We start from the raw sequence: 17,043 nt of genomic DNA on the forward strand, positions 1-17,043 counted from the left end.
GGGTCAGTTCACTTAAACACCTTCAGCTGAGGTGGCTTTAAACCGAAAACAAGCCTGGAGAGTGGATTTGGTTCCTGCTTTGCTACCGACTGGTGCTCGGTGAGCCTCAGCTTTCCATCTGTGAAATGGAAGGGTTGGATTCCTCAGAGGAGGCAAGCTGGGACTAGAGGAACTCCTAGGTCCTGGGTTCCAGACCTGTCTCTAACTCCTTCTGCTCCCCAGGCTCATCCTGGGCATGATGGTGACCACCTCATTCCTGTCCATGTGGCTGAGCAACACTGCCTCCACTGCCATGATGCTGCCCATCGCCAACGCCATCCTGAAGAGTCTCTTTGGCCAGAAGGAGGTCCAAAAGGAACTGGGCTGGGAGAGCGAGGAGAACGCAGGTGAGGCTGTACAAAGGGCCTGAGGCCGACTCCACTAGGGTGGGAGAGTGGGAGTGGCATGTCCAAAGGATGCTGGGGAGGGCCAAGGGCATGCACGCTTACTGAGCACCTACTATGTGCCAGGTGTTTTAATCCTGATAGTAACTGAGAATTAAATAAGATGAGCCACGGTGCCTTGGTTTTTAAAGTTTTGCATTTATTGAGCACTTACTATGTACAGAGAAATGAGTTAAACACTTTACATATGTTATCTCCCTTAACTCTCAAAATGACCCCTTGAAGTAGATATTAGGATTGTACTTTATTTTAAAACATTTGATGAAGAGCCACTTGGCATCACTGGCACCCAGAGAAACGCAAATTGAAATAGTAAGGTTTAAATCAAAGAGAGGCAGAAATAAGAAATCTGACTGATGCTCATGTTGGCAGGAATGGGAGCCATGGGAAATGTCATGCACTGTCAGATGGAGTGTGACCCAGGTCAGCCTCTCTTAAGGGCATTCTGTAAGAATTTAATCACATTAAATGTTCATTTGCCCTGTAACCCAACAGTTTTGTTCCTGGACTTAACAACCAAAGGAATTCTCACATGGGTCCAGAGGGGACATGTGTTGCAATATTTTCTGCAGCATTCTCTGTGGTGTGGAGAGTTGGTGGCTACGTAAGCGTCTTCACTGATACAGGTGGCAGTGCACAGCGTTAAGCACCAGGCTGCTTTTAGAAGAGAAGAATTAGTGACGCACAGTTATAAAAAATAGATCTCATAAAGCAGTTATGATTGAGGGAAAAAAACAGAATGGGATGTGGAACACAGTTCTAACGTGTGAGCTGAAAATATACTCGAATGACAAAATATTTGGCAAGAACATAAACAAGCGAAAAACTACACATAAACACACCAGGATGGCTGCTACGGGAAGGGCAGAAGTGAGAAACAGGGCAGGAGGGACTTAAAAAAATCAATCAGTCGAATAAAAGAGGGTCTTTGCGCAACAAATAGTGGTAACCTGTCGTGCACAGAAGGATTTGATTACATCGGCCCTTTGAAATTGTGTTCTCAATAAAATAAAATGTAAATAGCCACTGTGTTTTGACAACTATACAAGGGCTCAGAGAGGGGAGATGGCATTCCCAAATCACACAGGGAAATTGGACAGAGGCAGTTCCAGGATCAATTCAGGGGCACAATGACATCAGGACATTATTGACTATGGTGTGATGCCCTTGGTCTTTCTTGCAGGGTTGCAAAGTGGCTGCCACACCAGTCCACTTTAAAATGTCTCACCTTTCACTTGCATAAATATATATAAAAAGGAAGCTTATATATGTGCATGTGTGTGTGTATGCAGGAATTGCTAGTTTAATTCTAGCACTGACTTTACTTTGTTTTTAGTAACAGAAGCCCACATGGGCACGTGACTGTACAGAGAAAAAGCTGGATTTCCCAGCTTCCCTTGCGGTTGGATGTGGTCAGGTGACTAAGCTGGCCAATGGAACATGAGTGGGAATGGTGTGTGCAGCCTCTGGGTTCTGCCCATCCTGCTCTCTGCTTTCTGCTGGGCAGAATATGACTATGATAACGGGGTGAGAGATGTCACCTAGGATCCGAAGACGGATGCCACTTCCTGAGTCACAGGTGACAGATCTGCCCCAGTGACTTTGAATCATTTACCCCAATAACACAACAAGCATTATCCATGAAGCCATGGGGGTTGTGTCCTAGCTATATATTTTTCAAATATGCATTAAAATAAATACAGAGGATAACAAAAATGTATGCGCTTTAAGAAAAAAACTGTATTAAAATTTTAATACTCGATAAATACCAATAACAAAAGATGAATTCAAGTCATATCTGACTTCTGCAATTACAAGAGGTGCTCAGAATGGTTCCCCTCAGCTTCCCAGACATTTCCGATTAGGGCAAACATCTCTTAAAATGTGTATACACTTTTTTGGCACCCTGGTATATATCTGTTAAAATTTAAATGCTGATCCATGTACCTAAGTTCATCTCACTTACTGGCAGTGGTATGAGTATTTCTCCATTATGCCCCAAGGGGTCCTGCTTATTTTATTTCCACAATAGCCCTGAAAGCTAGAAATAATTAGAAGCACTTTACAGATGAGGTGCAGAGAGGGGAAATGGTGTCTTTAGACTCACATCGTTGGTAACATGGCCAGATCAATACAAGAGCAAAGGCACATGGAAGGAAAGAGATGCTTAAGAGCAGGAGTCAGCAAACTCTTTGTAAATGACCAGATAGTAAATATCCTAGGCCTTGTGGGCCTCTCTGTCGCAACGACTCCACTCAGCCCTTTCAGCGAGAAAGCAGCCATAGACAAAACAGAAATGAGTAGGCATGGCTATGTGCCAATAAAAATTATATTTATGGGTGCTGAGATTAAAATTTCACATATTTTTCACATCAGGAAATACTCTTCTACTGATTTTTTTAACCATCGGAAACTGTAAAAGCCATTCTTATGTGGCAGGCCATACAGAAACAGGTGGTGGGTGGATTTACCTGCGTAATGGTGGCTGCCAACCCCTGCTGTACAGCACCAGCTTGATTAGTGTTCAGATTATTTCACCCAAGTCGTGGGGTTCCAAGATCATTGCCTGGCAGTCAGCCACCCTGGGTGCCAGTAGGCGACGGGGACTCTGCCCTTTCCCCCATTTTAGTCCTAGCTGGACCCTCTTTATCTGTTTTGCACGCGGACTTCCAAGTAACGACAGCTGATGTTTACCGAGCACTTACTTTGTGCAAGGACATGCATGTGAATGAGATGAACCAAGCACTGGTCTGACTGAGAGGAATGGGACCTAAAGAAGAAATTTGAAGAGTGTGAAGCAGCCCTCAGGGCCCCAGTTTCTGAATGGTGAATCCCACGTTTTCCATCCAGGCTGGCTGACGTCACAGCCTGCACCCCTCATCTCCATGTCTCCGCCTGCCACAAGAGATTTTTTTCCAAAGTGTCCAAGCCAGTGTTTGAAAGCCAAGCCCCTCATTCTAGAGAAGAAAAACGGAAGCTCAGGAAGGGGAAGGGACTTGTCCAAGGTCATACGCCATGGTGGTAATGCGACAAACATGAGTCTTTCCCCTTGCGCTGCAGGATGTCGGAAAGTGGGGACCCTGGGGACTGGGGCAGACACGCCCCTTCGCAGGCCATGGGGTCAGAGAACAAGACTCGGTTAATGATCAGCCTCTCAGACCTAAAACAAGGCTGATTCCAGTGCAAAGAGAGATATTGCCTTTCACCCAGTTGCTGTGCTCTGACCAGTGGCAGGAGGTGAGCCCGGGGCAGAGCGAGTGGAGACTCTGTTCGTGCACTAGGAGAGGGATAGGAAGGCTCCTAGGGGTTTTCCATTTGTAAGGGACATCTGGAGCAGCAGTGACAATGGCAGTAATACACGCTCTTGTTTTCTGAGGAGCCACCATGTGCCAGACACTGAGCTACATTTTTCATACCATGACCTCATTTAATCTTCCTAACTGGAGGTCATGATGTCCATTTTGCAGATGAGGAGACTGAGGTTCAGGGAGGCAAAATGATTTGGCCAAAAAAAAAATGGTGATTTGCTGAGCTCTGTCTGAATCTAGAGTCTGTGCTTATAAGCACTGTGCCATGGGGCCTTACAGAGGGGCAGAACCTGGACAAGCACCCAGAGGTCCTCAACCTTGGAGAGCAGTTCTGTCGCCTCTCTCCTGTTCCTTTACCCAGTTCTGCGCTCTGCACTGTCTGGAGGACACAGGGAACACGTGAGTGGTGGCTTCGCCAATGTCCTTCTCCATGCACGTGCTCTTAAGAGTCTCTGCCACAGCCCTGCAAGGGAGGCCTTGTCAGCACCCCCAGTTGACAGAGGAGGAAACTGAAGTCCAAAGCGACAATTTGCCTAATGCTTTTCAGCCAGTAAGGGGCCCACTTGGCTTTGGAATCTCAACCCTTTTCCCTCCTTTCCTCTGCCCAAAGAAGGCCAGCTTTCCACCTATGTCTTTCCTTGAGGGATGCCCAGATGCCACCGTTCATGACCCAGTGGTCTCCAGACTGGGCAAAGCGTCGTCCTCCTCCTTCACTCTTCATTCGTAACACCAGTGAGACCCCTCTTTTCCATAAAATCAGGACACACCCTCCGTTTTGCATATGCTGTCGTGGCACGTAAAGAACGAGAGCCAGGTACACAGGATACAGTAAACATGGGGCAGTTGTATAAAAACTACCACGACGCCAGGCACGGTGGCTCATGCCTGTAATCCCAGCACTTTGGGAGACAGAGGCGAGAGAATTACCTGGGCAACTTGGCAAGACCTCGTCTCTGCAATAAATCAGAAAATTAGTAGGGCGTGGTGGTGTGCGCCTGTAATTCCAGCTGCTTGGAAGGCTGAGATGAAATGATCGCCTACCTCTTGCTGAGTGGGATTTATTAGTTTGCTGTATGATCAGTCTCCCCCATAGACCCCGAGCTCTGTGAGGGCTGTGTCAGCCATTCTTGTTGCTGTGGACAGTCTTCGGCCGTGCAGTCTTGCTCAAGAAGGACACTGCTCAGCATGTAGTAAGTGTTCGATAAATGTGTGGAATTAATGAATACATGAATGGATGGGCCATTTCATTAACTGTTTTAAGCCTCAGTTTCCTTCATAAAATGAGGATAATGATCCTTCCCACCTAGGCTGGTGTGAGTGCAAAATGAATTACTGGGTGGAACCTGGAGGCTTTTGGCCTTCCCTGGGTTGCGCTTTCCTTAATTTGGCACAAAAACTCTTTCCCCAGGGTCCTCTGTGGCCAAACTTCAGGACCATTTCAGTTCTACTGGGTAAGCGGAACTAGAGTGGCCAGTTCCACATCAGCCCTGCCAGATGCCAGTTGGGTGCCCTGGAGATGGAGTGAGACTCAGGGGCATGAGATCCACAAGTCTGACTCTGCCGCTGCTTCCCTGGGTCCTCTTGATCCCAACCTTAACTCGCTTCTCTGGGCCTCAGTCTCCCCAGGTGTTAAGAGGAAGGCAGGAAACCTCACACAGCTCTCCTGGGTACTGTAAGATGACAAATGTGAAAGTACTCAGTCCCCCCACTTGATACAGACTCAAGGCTTGGACTGGAATTATTTGCATAAGACCTTACATAAGCACCAAGTTCCTAACCAAGCAGCGATTTCTGGACCCAGAGAAGTCTCTGGAGACTTTGCCCTACTGGCCTGTTTTTGTGTGGTCTCTTGGGCCACTGAGGCCACAGAAAGCACAGGGGTGGACCCTGAGTAAATGGTTAAGAGTACTCAGCACCTTGGTCTTCCTGTTTCTTCAATTTCATCTTTATTGACTTTATCATGATGATGATGATGATGATATTTAATTTTTTTCACATTTCTGATCTGCCTGAAGAAAAAATGAAACTCTGTCCTTCCTGATCTTATCTGTTAAGGCTAATTATTGTTGGCGGTTCTGTGTGTACAAATATTCCCCTCTGCCTTATTTATAGCATGGATGGTCTCATGTCAGATTGCCCAACTCAGATGCTGGCAGCAAGCTGCCAGGTTCCATGAGTGAGTGAACGGGCTAGGTGAGGACTGTGGCAAACTGTGAGCCTCATTCTCCCCATCTGTAACTGCAGATGAGTTGCTTTTAACCCTGACTGCATAAAAGAATCAACTGTACACTTTTTAAAAAATACTGAGACCCCAGCCCCACTCCAGAACCACTAAACCAGACACTCTGGGGTGGGGCCCTGGGACCTCCAGGGAATTCTAACGTCCAGCCAGGGCTGATAAGGACAGCGGTGGGTGATGCCTAAGTTTCTGGCAGGTTCTGCAGACATCTGATGCCGTGGGACAGCCGTGGTCCCATCCCAGGTGGGAAGACTGCAGAGTGAGCTCAGATGGTGAGGGTAGGGGTCACTGGGTCAGATGACCTGTTTGGCTGTCCCTGGGGAGCAACTTTGTCCTCCACCATAGTGTGCTATTAACAGCCTTTCACTTCCTGCTCCAGTGCCCTGGGCCCTGGCCTTGTGTGTGACCTGTGGACATGTGTTCCTAGCACGTGAGCCCTGAGCACCATGTCCCTGTGGCCCAGACCAGCCAACCTGACTTTCACCTTCAGATGCCAGCAGGTGGTCAGCAGGGCCAGTCTCAGACACAGGAAGATGACACAGTCAGCCACCATGGAATCCTGTTCCCTTATGGCGCCAACCTGGAGAGAGCAGCCCAGGTGGGAAAGGGACTTCCCCAAGTCCCTTGAGCAAGACAGGGAAAGAACCAAGGAAGGGTCCACGTGGCTGAGTATGTGGCCTAATTTCTGTGTGAAGGAAAATTCCACGTGAAAGGACAAAAATTGTTGGGAGCCGGCCACGGAGGCACACTGAGCGTTAGGGATCAGGAAGGGCCGTAGACCCCGAGACCGCTAGGATGTGTTTGGGAGCTGTTGATCCATTCCCTCTCTCCTTTTCCATTTGGCACAAACTACCAAGAAAAGCTCTAGCTGGTTATAACAGAAAACTCTGAGACTGGAACGTACACAGCTAACCTAGGAGTCTATTGTTCCCATTCCCCACAGCTTATGGTCTTTTGCTTTATCACAATTTAGGTTTGGCTTTGAGTCACATTGAGGAGCCTTAGTACAGTCACAGGTTCTCTTGATACGACCTTTAGAAATTTATAGATATAGGTTTTAGAAAATAGTTTATATAGATTAAGAAAATTTAAGTAACCATTTTATTATAGAAGTATGGTTAGTTCAGTTTGATTTAGGGGGGCTAGTGAAGTTTGAATTAGGCCAGCTGGTACTAGGAGAGTGTAACCATAGCAGCAATTGTTTTAATAAAAACTAGTTTGAATTAGTGCATAATAGTGGAAGTTAATAATTCACTATGGTGGTTTCGGGTTTAAACATTGAGTGATGTTAATTCAAGATGACGTAGTTGTAATACAATTAAGGGCACATAAGAAACTGGTTTGGGGAACATTAAGTTAGCATAAGATACAAAAAGACAATTTGTGGTTGTTCTTCCTCATGTTCTTCCTTACGTATGAAAGAACATTTGCTTGAGAGTGGGGGGTGTCCTTTGTGTACCTGGACCTGTTCATGTGAAAGACACATGCTACCATTGTTTCCTGTGATGATGACTTTGCAGAGTTTGGGGATAAAAGCCCTGAGATTACACCCATTAAACGGCTTCTGGTCACTTGAGCAGGAGTCCAGTCTCTTTCTTTCTCCCCTCTTCTCTTTCTCTTTATCTTTCCAGAATAATTGCTGACGCTGCCACACCTTCCAAGGGACCCCCTGAATCTTTCTGTGGGGGCTGGCCCCCCCAAAAAAATCATACTATTTTTTCCCTATTGGAGTTCCTTGAAGAGTATTCATGGTCTTCAGCCAAGAACCCTCCAGGACACACCTGTAGTTAAACAAGCTGCTTTATCATTCATTGCAGCAGTGAGGGAGCACATATACCACGAACAGCCAAGAGTATCTCTATAAGAACCCATGAGAGGATCCAGGCTTTAGGCCAGGTGCTGTCTACCAGAGACAGTGCTGTGACTGGGTGAAGAAGCAGCTGTCATTCATTCATTTAGCAAGAGGGATGGCACGGTGACCTATGAAGTGGTCTTGCTTGGTCTCATTCTGTCACAGTCTCGAGTGACTTTGTTGAGGTTGGTGTTCTACCCAATAGTTGAACTCCAATGGGAACAACACGGCAGGCTCTGAGTGTCAGACCCATTTGCAATGTCAGAGTCTGCCTTCTCCTTCTCTCTCGTGAGTAATCCACATTTCCCAAGTACCAGCTCATGCTCAGCTTCCTGTTAAATTCTTTCTGTCAGGGGTTGGCGAACCACAGCCCACCTGGTCCAGCCCACTGCCATTTTTTTGTGCAATCTGTGAGCTAAACTAGTGTGCGTATGTATGTATGTATGTGTGTGTGTGTGTGTGTGTGTGTGTGTGTGTGTGTGTATTTTTGAGTCAGGATCTTACTCTGTTGCCCAGGCTGAAGTGCAGTGGCACACACACACGGCCACCATAGCCTCAACCTGCTAGGCTCAGGTGATCCTTCCACCTCAGCCTTCTAAGTAGCTGTAACTACAGATAGACACCACCACACCTGCCTAATTTTTTTGATTTATTATAGAGACAAGGTCTCACCATATTGCTCAGGCTAGTCTCAAACCCTGGGCTCAGACAATCTCTTGCCTCAGCCTTGCAAAGTGCTGGGATTACAGGCATGAGCCACTGTGCCTGGCTTAGTTTTTATATTTTTAAGTGGTTGAAGTAAGTCAAAAGAAGAAAAATATTTTGTGACATGAGAAAATCATATGAAATTCAAATTTCAGTGTCCCAGAATAAAGAGTTAGCCACACGCCATCACTGATGTGTCGTCTGTGGCTGTTTTCCTGCTATGGAATTGTTGTGACTGAGATGGTATGCCCTCCCCACCCCACCACCAAGCCTAAAATATCTGCTATCTGGTTTTTTATTTTTTTATTTTATAAAGACGAGATCTTGCTATATTGCTTAGGCTCGAAACAAATTTCTGGGCTCAAGCAATCCTCTCGCCTCGACCTCCCAAAGTGCTGGGATTATAGGCATAAGCCACTACATCTGGCCTATCTAGCTTTTTACAGAAGTTTGCTGGTCCCTGCTTTCAATGGGTTAACTCTTCAATCCTCTTGACAACCCTAGGAAAACTGTTACTTCTATTTTATGAATTTTTATTCTGTTTTGTGAATTGTGATACACGTTAAACCTCTGTTTCTCAGCGTCAGTATGACTGCTTTGGGGGTGGGATAGTTCTTTGTTGGGTGGGCTGACCTGTGTATTGTAGGATGTTTAGCAGCATTTCTGGTAACCAGTAGGTGCCAGTAGTATCCCTCCTGCCCCTCCATCCAGTTGTGGCAACCAAAAATGACTCTAGACACTGCTCGACATGTCCTTGGGGGAAGAAGTGGCCCTGGTTGGAAACTGCTGACCTAAGGTCACATACTAAGTGGGGAAGTATGATTTGAACCCAGGGCCCACGTGCTTAGCCACCTGCTGCACACCCAGCTCCCAGAGGTAGGTTGTTTTGGAGTGGCCCCAGCTGCAGGAACTTTTAGCTCATTCTGTGCTTCTTGTCGCCAAAACACTGTCAAAGGCTCCTGGGGAGTCTGGCAAAGGGATACTTTAAAAATGATGTCAGGGCTGGGAGTAATCCCAGCAATTTGGGAGGCCGAGGTAGGAGGATTTGAGCCCAGGAGTTTGAGACTGGCCTCGAACATAATGGGACCTTGTCTCTACAAAAATTTTTTTTTAATTAGTGGGGCATGGCGGTGCGTGCCTGTACTCCCAGCTACTGGGAAAGCTGAGGCAGAAGGATAGCCTGAGCCCAAGAAGTTGAGGCTGTGGTGAGCCATGATCATTTCACTGTACTTTAGCCTGGGCAACAGAGTGAGACCCCTGACTCAAGATAAAAACAAACAAGCAAAACAAAGTCAGGTCTTGTCCTGACCATCCTCTGCTCAAATGCTACCTTGGCTTCTACCTGCCTCAGAGGAGATCCCTGCATGACCCAGCCCCCTTCCTGCCATGCCCACTCCCTGCCACTTCTCTCACCTTGTCTTCTACTCTCCTGCCTCCTCAGGCCCCTCTAGCCCCACTGGTCTCCCCCATCTGCTTTCAAACACACGAGGCACAGTCCCACCCCTAGGCCTTTGCCCTGGCTCTTCCTTGCCCCAGATATTTGCACGAATCATCCCCTTATCTTTCTTTGGTCTTGGTTTGAGGTTAGACTTATCTTGAAAAAGGTGTCACCCCAGAACACCTGTCCCTTCGCTGTTTTATGTGTCTCCATGACACTCACCCTTATCTGCTATACTGTATATTACACTTATCCCTGCTCCGTCTCCCCCACTGGAAGCTCTGCTCCAGGTGGAATGGACTTTCACGTCTTGTCACTCAGTGCCAGGCACACAAGAGATGCCTCACAGCGACGGATGGATTGATTGCCCAGGGTCCATGTGCCTGGGTTCTGGCCCTGGGTTCCAAGTGGCCACGAGCTCTTGTCTCAAAAGGAGAACTGAAACCATCCCCACGTGCTCTCTCCCAGCCCCTCTGTGGTCACCAGCCCAGCTCAGTCACCATCATCCCACCTGGAAAATTAGATGGATCCTGAGCTCCAGTTCCCATGTTTGCCTCCTTACCCCCACCTCTGCAGTTCATTCTCTCTGACCAGGCCCAGAATGTCAGTTCTGTCCTCTGTCGTGGGGACTAAGTCCTGCAGGGAGTCCCGGCCTCTGATTCGCCTCTTATTGAGGTGAATCTACCCACCTCCAACCCACCCCTGGCCTTCCCTGTTCACTACTTCCCCAGCACACAGGGCTTTCTTGGTTCCTCAGCCCCGCCAAGCTCCTCCTTGCTGCAGGGCCTTGCATTCGCTGCTCCTGTTTCCTGGAGCCCTCTTCCCACGGCTCTTCATATGACTGGCTCCTTGTTATCCTTGAGGTCTCGGGTCAGATGCCGTCAGCACATAGCATCTTCTCTGTGGACCTGACCACAGTAGTCCACCTGTCCCCTGCCCACCTTATGGTCACTTTCCAACACAGGGCTCAGTGCTATTTCCTCCATGTACTCATCCCTGCCTGAAATTCTCTTTATCCATTTACTTCCTACCTCCCTTTCTAGACTATGAGCTTCATGGGAGTCAGGGACCTTACTATGTACCTCACTGAGTACCCTGAGATCATAGTCAATAGCACATAGTAAGTACTCAATACATACTTTTTTGCTGAATGGATGAATGAACTATTGGGATCACCTGACGCACGGCTGACTCGTCACCAGTCGTAGCTGGCCTTTTCCAATATCCTTTGGTAATGGCTGCTCAAGCAAGCCTAGGCTTGATTTAGGGGCTGTCACGCAGCTTGTAGGTAACTCCCTGCACAGGCTTGCAGCCATCTCCAAATTGCATGGTGGGACAGGAGGATGGAACATTGTGTGCCTTGTCTTCTCTTTCGCTCCTTCTTTTATTCATGCTCTTTCCCTCCCTCCCTTCTCTCTCTCTGTCTCTCTCTCCTCCCTCTCTCTCCCCTCCTCCCTATCTCTCCCTCCTCCCTTGCTCTCCCCCTTCTCTCTCACCCTGCCTTCCCCCCTCTACTCTCTCTCCCCCTCTAGCTCTGTCTCCCCCTCCTCTCTATCTCTCTCCCCCGCTTCCCTCTCTCTGTCTCTCTCCCCCCATCTCTCTCCCCCATCTCTCTCTCTCTCTCTCTCTCTCTCTCTTTCCTCCCCTCTCTCTTTTCTTCTCTGTTCTAGTCAATAAATAGTATGGAACCCTCAGTGATGAAGAAACATTCTTGCCTGACTACACAGGCTTCGGGACACTCCTGTCCCATTCTCTATATTGCACTAAAGCCACCATGCTCTTTCGTCCTAGCTGCTGTGCGGAGAAACAGCCTACACACTGTGCCCACGGAGATGCAATTTCTTGCCAACGCAGAAAAGTAAGTTCTACAGTGAAGTGAAATTTCTACAGGAGCCAGGGCTTGGTCGAGGATGCTGAACAGGAATTCAGTGCTGCGAACCGTTTCCCTCCCACCTCAGATTCTCTCCAAATGCCCCAGTGCCAGGTTCCCACCATTCACCCTTGCGGCATAGACGTGACTCTTGTGGCCTCCTTTGTAAAAGTGCAGATGAAGAAAGTGTCGGGGCACACAATGAATCCCTAAAGGTGAGGCCGGGAGTCTTGGGAGATTTCTTCTCGAAAGCAGGAGCCCAAAGACCAGGAGAGCACAAACCACACGCCAGACAGGTCAAGAGGCTCTAAAGACAACACATGTCCTATGAAACAGGAGCAGCCCTTCACACCTACATGACTTAGAAAGCGTCTTCCCACTGGGGTCACATTTAGTCTCAGTAACCTTTGCATATGGCAGCATGGTGGAGATTGTGGGGTTTGAACTTATGCAGACCTGACTTGGAATTCTGTCTCTGCCACTTCCTGTCTATGTGACTTGGACAAGTCACTTAACCTCTCTGAGTCTCAGTCAGGCTTCTCCTACCAGCTAGACTGATATTGGAAACTCACCTTATAGGGTCATTCTGAAACTAAATGAGATACTGTTGATACAGCAGGATGGCTGGGCTTTCCGCCTGCAGTTGGAAGCACTTGTTCTTAAGACATTGTTGTCTCGCTCTCACAGTGATGAAGCCACAGGGAGTGAGGTGCTTTACCCAAGGCAGTGTTGAGCGTTGGTCAGGTCTGTTTCCTCCATTCAGCAGATGCTTACTGAGAGCTTATGATGAGGCAAGCACCGGTCCAGGGACAGGGGATACAGACAAGAATCCCAGCCCCTGTGGAACTTACATCCCAGTGGCAAGAAATAGATGAATGAATGGAAGCTGTAGCCTATCAGAGGGATGGTGAGTCTCTGAGGGAGAACCAAGCTGGAAAGAGGGTGAGGGAGGTGGGTGGGAGTGAGAAGGGGCAGTTTGGAAATGGGTGGCCAGGGAAAGCCTCACCAAGAAGAAGTTGCTTGAGCAACTCCGGCAGGAGGTGAGGGGTCATGGGTCACCTGTAGAAAGAGTGTTCTCAGCAGAAGGACCAGCATGTGCAAAGCTCCTGAGCGTTCAGAGAGCAGCAGGAAGCCAGTGTGGCTGGAGGCGTATGAGCAGATGGCAGAAAGGGTCAGAGGGATGACTTGGGGGTGAGAGGGTGGTGGAGGGGACACAGTATGTGAGACCTCATGAGCCATTGATAGTGCCTTGACTGAGATCGAAGCCAACGGAAGGTTTTAGCCAAGGACAGACATGACTTGACATCCATTTCATCCCATGGCCTGTGCTCCTTCCTGACACCACATGTAGGGATTTTGAGTCCAGCTTTGAGACTAGTTCTGTGACTGGCCCTGCCACTCACGACCATGGAACCTGGGAGTAGGATTCAAACATCTGCCCGTGAAAGGCTTATACTGGGTTTATTGGAAAAGACTCAGTTCCCACCCCCAGAAATCCATGTCCATCGGATGCAAACCCCTTCTCCTCTCTGGGCCTCGGTTTCCCCATCTGAACAAAAAAGATAAGCCCTATGGCCCTTTCTGCTCTCTTCTCCTCCTTCTGATATTTACTCTGGTTGGGATCCCCAGGTCTGAGGGGGGCCACAGTTCTGGACCTAGCCAGTCACCCCTGTGAAGTCAGACCATGGCACTGGTTTCCAGCTGCTCCTGGTTTTTATCGTCCCGTCACATGGGAAACTGGCTACTCAGACCCCAGATCATGCCCACACTGCCCTCTGGGGAAGGGGTCCCTTACGTAGTAATTAAGGCCAGAGGGTATTTGGATTACCTTTCATTCTTTAAAAAAATTGTTACCAGTTTTAATTTTTACTTTAAAGAAAAGAATATAAAAATAATCTTTAAAATTTTGATTTGCTACATGGTTCACTTTTTTAAAATAATAATTTCTTTTATTCTAACCTTGTTGAAGTATAATTGGCAAATAAAAATGCTGTATTCAAGGTGTACGATGTAACATTTTGATATAAGGGCACATTGTGAAATGACTTCCACCATCAAACCAATGAATATATTCATCACCTCACATTGTTACAACATTACAGAAATTCTAAATTTTATTCATTTATAAAAATTTTATAATAACGCATGTCAAAAAATACTCTTCAACAAAAACAAAACGTATTTGGTGTCTCATTCCCAGAGGTGGATGATAACAGTTAAGTAATATCATTCGAGACAATTCTTTGACATCTATATACACAAATGCATTTTTATTTTTTTATTTTTTGAGTTGGAGTCTCACTCCGTCGCCCAGACTGGAGTGCAGTGGTACGCTCCCGGTCACTGCAGCCTCAACCTGCTGGGCTCCGGCGATCCTTCCACCTCAGCCTTCCAAATAGCTGGAACTACAGATGCGCACTACCATGCCGGCTAATTTTTTATTTTTGTAGAGATGAAGGCTCGCCAAGTTGCCCAGGTAGGTCTTGAACCCACGGGCTCAGGCAATCCACTCACCTCGGCCTCCCAAAGCCCTGGGATTACAGGCTGAGCCACCGAACCCGGCCCATAAATGCATTTTTAAATGAAAAATTGATACTGTTCTATATGTTGTTTTGTAACCTGCTATTTTATATAATAAAGTATAGTGGACATCTTTTGCCTCAGTAAGTTTGTCAACATCATAATCTTTTAATTATATACTTAATAGTATTAATTACACTCTTTCCTAAAACTCTTTAACTGTGCAAGAAAAACAACCCAGAAAATACAAATAAGGAACAAAACAGAAAACAACAAAAAACAGAAACAAAATACCGCACCCCTGAGAACGGCACCAAAACAACTTTGTAGGTATCATTCTAGAATTTGTAAGGACTCACATTCATGAAGCATGAATGTTTCTAAAATTTAAAAAACAGCCTTTTCACTTTAGTTTGTGAATGGACAGCTTTTGTCTTAAGAAACACCTATCTAAATCATCATTCTTTTTTTTTTTTGAGTTGGAGTCTCACTGTTGCTCAGACTGGAGTGCAGTGGAGTGCAGTGGCCACTCCCAGCCACCGCAGCCTTGACCTGTTGGGCTCCGGCGATCCTTCCGCCTCAGCCTTCCCAGTAGCCGGAATTACAGGCATGCGCTACCACACCCGGTAGATTTTTTGATTTATTGTAGAGATGAGGTCTTGCTGCCCAGGCGGGTCTTGAACCCGCAGGCTCAGGCAATCCACTCACCTCAGCCTCCCAAAGGCGCGGGATTACAGGCTGAGCCACCGAGCCCTGCAAATCATCATTCTTAATAGCAGCATTGGCGTTCCATCCAGAAAGAAGGTCATCTTTCTTATCAGTTCCCTTCTGGTGGACATTTAAGTTGGTTTCCATTTAAATCATATTGGATGCCACGGTGAACTCCCTCGTACCTACCCTGAGACCCCTGTCTATTTCTTGAGAATAAATCTTTGGAGTGGAATATCTGAGCTGAAGGCTTGCACATCTTTAATGGTTTTGATACCTGTGCCAAACTGGCCTTCCAGAAAGACCACTTAGCTCTCCCAGCCCTGGGAGAGGCGGGGGTTGGCCTGTGTCTCCACGTGTTCTGATGGCTTCTCTCTGGATTTGTTTAAAGCAAAGGCCACCCTGAGGAGACGGAGGTTCCACTGGACCTGCCGGCTGACTTCAAGAAGGAGGAGGAGTATCGCAGAAACATCTGGAAAGGCTTCCTCATCTCCATCCCCTACTCAGCCAGCATCGGGGGTACAGCCACCCTCACGGGCACGGCCCCCAACCTCATCCTGCTTGGCCAGCTCAAGAGGTAAAAGCGAGTGTCCCCTCAGGTGCCGAGGCCACTGCTGTTGTTCCTCTTCCTCCTCTTCTTCCTCTTTTCTCATTCATTCAGCCTTCAAGACTGTGTATTGGGGGCCTTCTATGGTCCAGGCTCTGTGGACACAGCCATGCACAATCCCAGCAAGATCCCTGCCCTTGGGGAACTTCCATTCAGAGACGGGCAATACATGAAAAAAGCAGATGGAGATGTAACATGTCTGTGTGATAAGTTAGGAAATGAAATAAAGCAAGCCAGAGGGCAGGAGTGATGAGAGTGGGTGCTGTTTTGTATAGGTTGGTGAGGGATGTCGGTCATCTCTGATAAGGTGACATTTAAGCAGAGATCTAGATGGGAGGGAGTGAGCCACGTGGACGGGAGGGAGTGAGCCACGTGGACGGGAGGGAAGAGCACTCCAGACAGAGGCAATGGCTCATGGCTCAAAGGCTTTGAGGCAGGACTGTCCCCGAGGAGGCTCAGGGAATGGCAACCAGACCAGGGAGGCTGGGGAGCCCAGGGTGAAGGGAGGTTCCTAAGGGTCCCTGTTTCCCTCCACGTGGGGTGGGGAATCAGAGCCAGCAGAGGAGCCACCAGCTGAAGGCATCTGCGGCTGTCATGTCCCGGGAGAAGCCTTCAGCCGTGGGCAGGGTCCCCAGTAGAATGGGCCCTGCCAGGAGGTGGTGTCCTCAGCAGTGACTGTGTGGTGGCAGTTAGCACGAGAAACTAAAGAATTCTCTGGCTATCTGACTTATTGATTCCATTATTTATTGGTTTATTCTGATTATAAAGTGATATAGGCATGTTATAGAACACGTGGAAAATATGGGAACAAAAGTTTGGAATACTTCAATCCACTGTTGCTATTTTCACAGACTTCCTTCTGGTCCTTTCTATGGTCATATCTTAAGTGTGTGTACATATTTAACACTATGTCTTTGTATTGTTTACAGTTTTATAGTCTGATTTTATTATTATTAAAATTTTTTAGAAAACATAATTTTTAATGACTATATGTTATTCCTTTTTGGATATCCCTAATCCTGAACATTTGTTTTCATTTTACAACATTTGGGGTCTATGAGGATATGGAACAAGTAGAGCAAAGGTTTTGATAACTCCCACACTCACTAAAAACATTTCAATGAGTTGCCAACATTTTTTTTCTTGAGTTGGAGTCTCTGTCGCCCAGGCTAGAGTGCAGTGGCATGCTCATGGCCACCCCAGCATCAACTTGCTGGGCTCAAGTGATCCTTCTGCCTCAGCCTTCCAAGCAGCCAGAACTACAGGTGCGCACTACCATGCCCTGCTAATTTTTAAAAATTTATTGTAGAGATGAGGTCTTGCCAAGTTGCCCAGGCTGTTCTCAAACCTCTG

At 47.4% G+C, this 17,043-nt stretch overlaps 1 protein-coding gene across 3 annotated transcripts in view; it reads left to right on the plus strand.

Annotated features, from left to right (window-relative positions):
- SLC13A3 (solute carrier family 13 member 3) overlaps window positions 1-17,043 on the plus strand; it is a 50,463-nt gene that overhangs the window by 3,480 nt on the left and 29,940 nt on the right. For 2 of the 3 annotated variants that reach the window (XM_008071691.2, XM_021719403.1), the window contains exons 2-4: window positions 223-386; window positions 11,777-11,843; window positions 15,475-15,660. In XM_008071691.2, coding sequence (XP_008069882.1) covers window positions 223-386; window positions 11,777-11,843; window positions 15,475-15,660 — 417 coding nt within the window. The remainder of the gene's footprint in view (window positions 1-222; window positions 387-11,776; window positions 11,844-15,474; window positions 15,661-17,043) is intronic. The other variant, XM_021719404.1, reaches the window with a different exon arrangement.

This window comes from Carlito syrichta, unplaced genomic scaffold (genome assembly GCF_000164805.1).
Source record: "Carlito syrichta isolate Samal-C Ts95f unplaced genomic scaffold, Tarsius_syrichta-2.0.1 Scaffold314626, whole genome shotgun sequence".
Classification (NCBI taxonomy): Eukaryota; Metazoa; Chordata; class Mammalia; order Primates; family Tarsiidae; genus Carlito; species Carlito syrichta.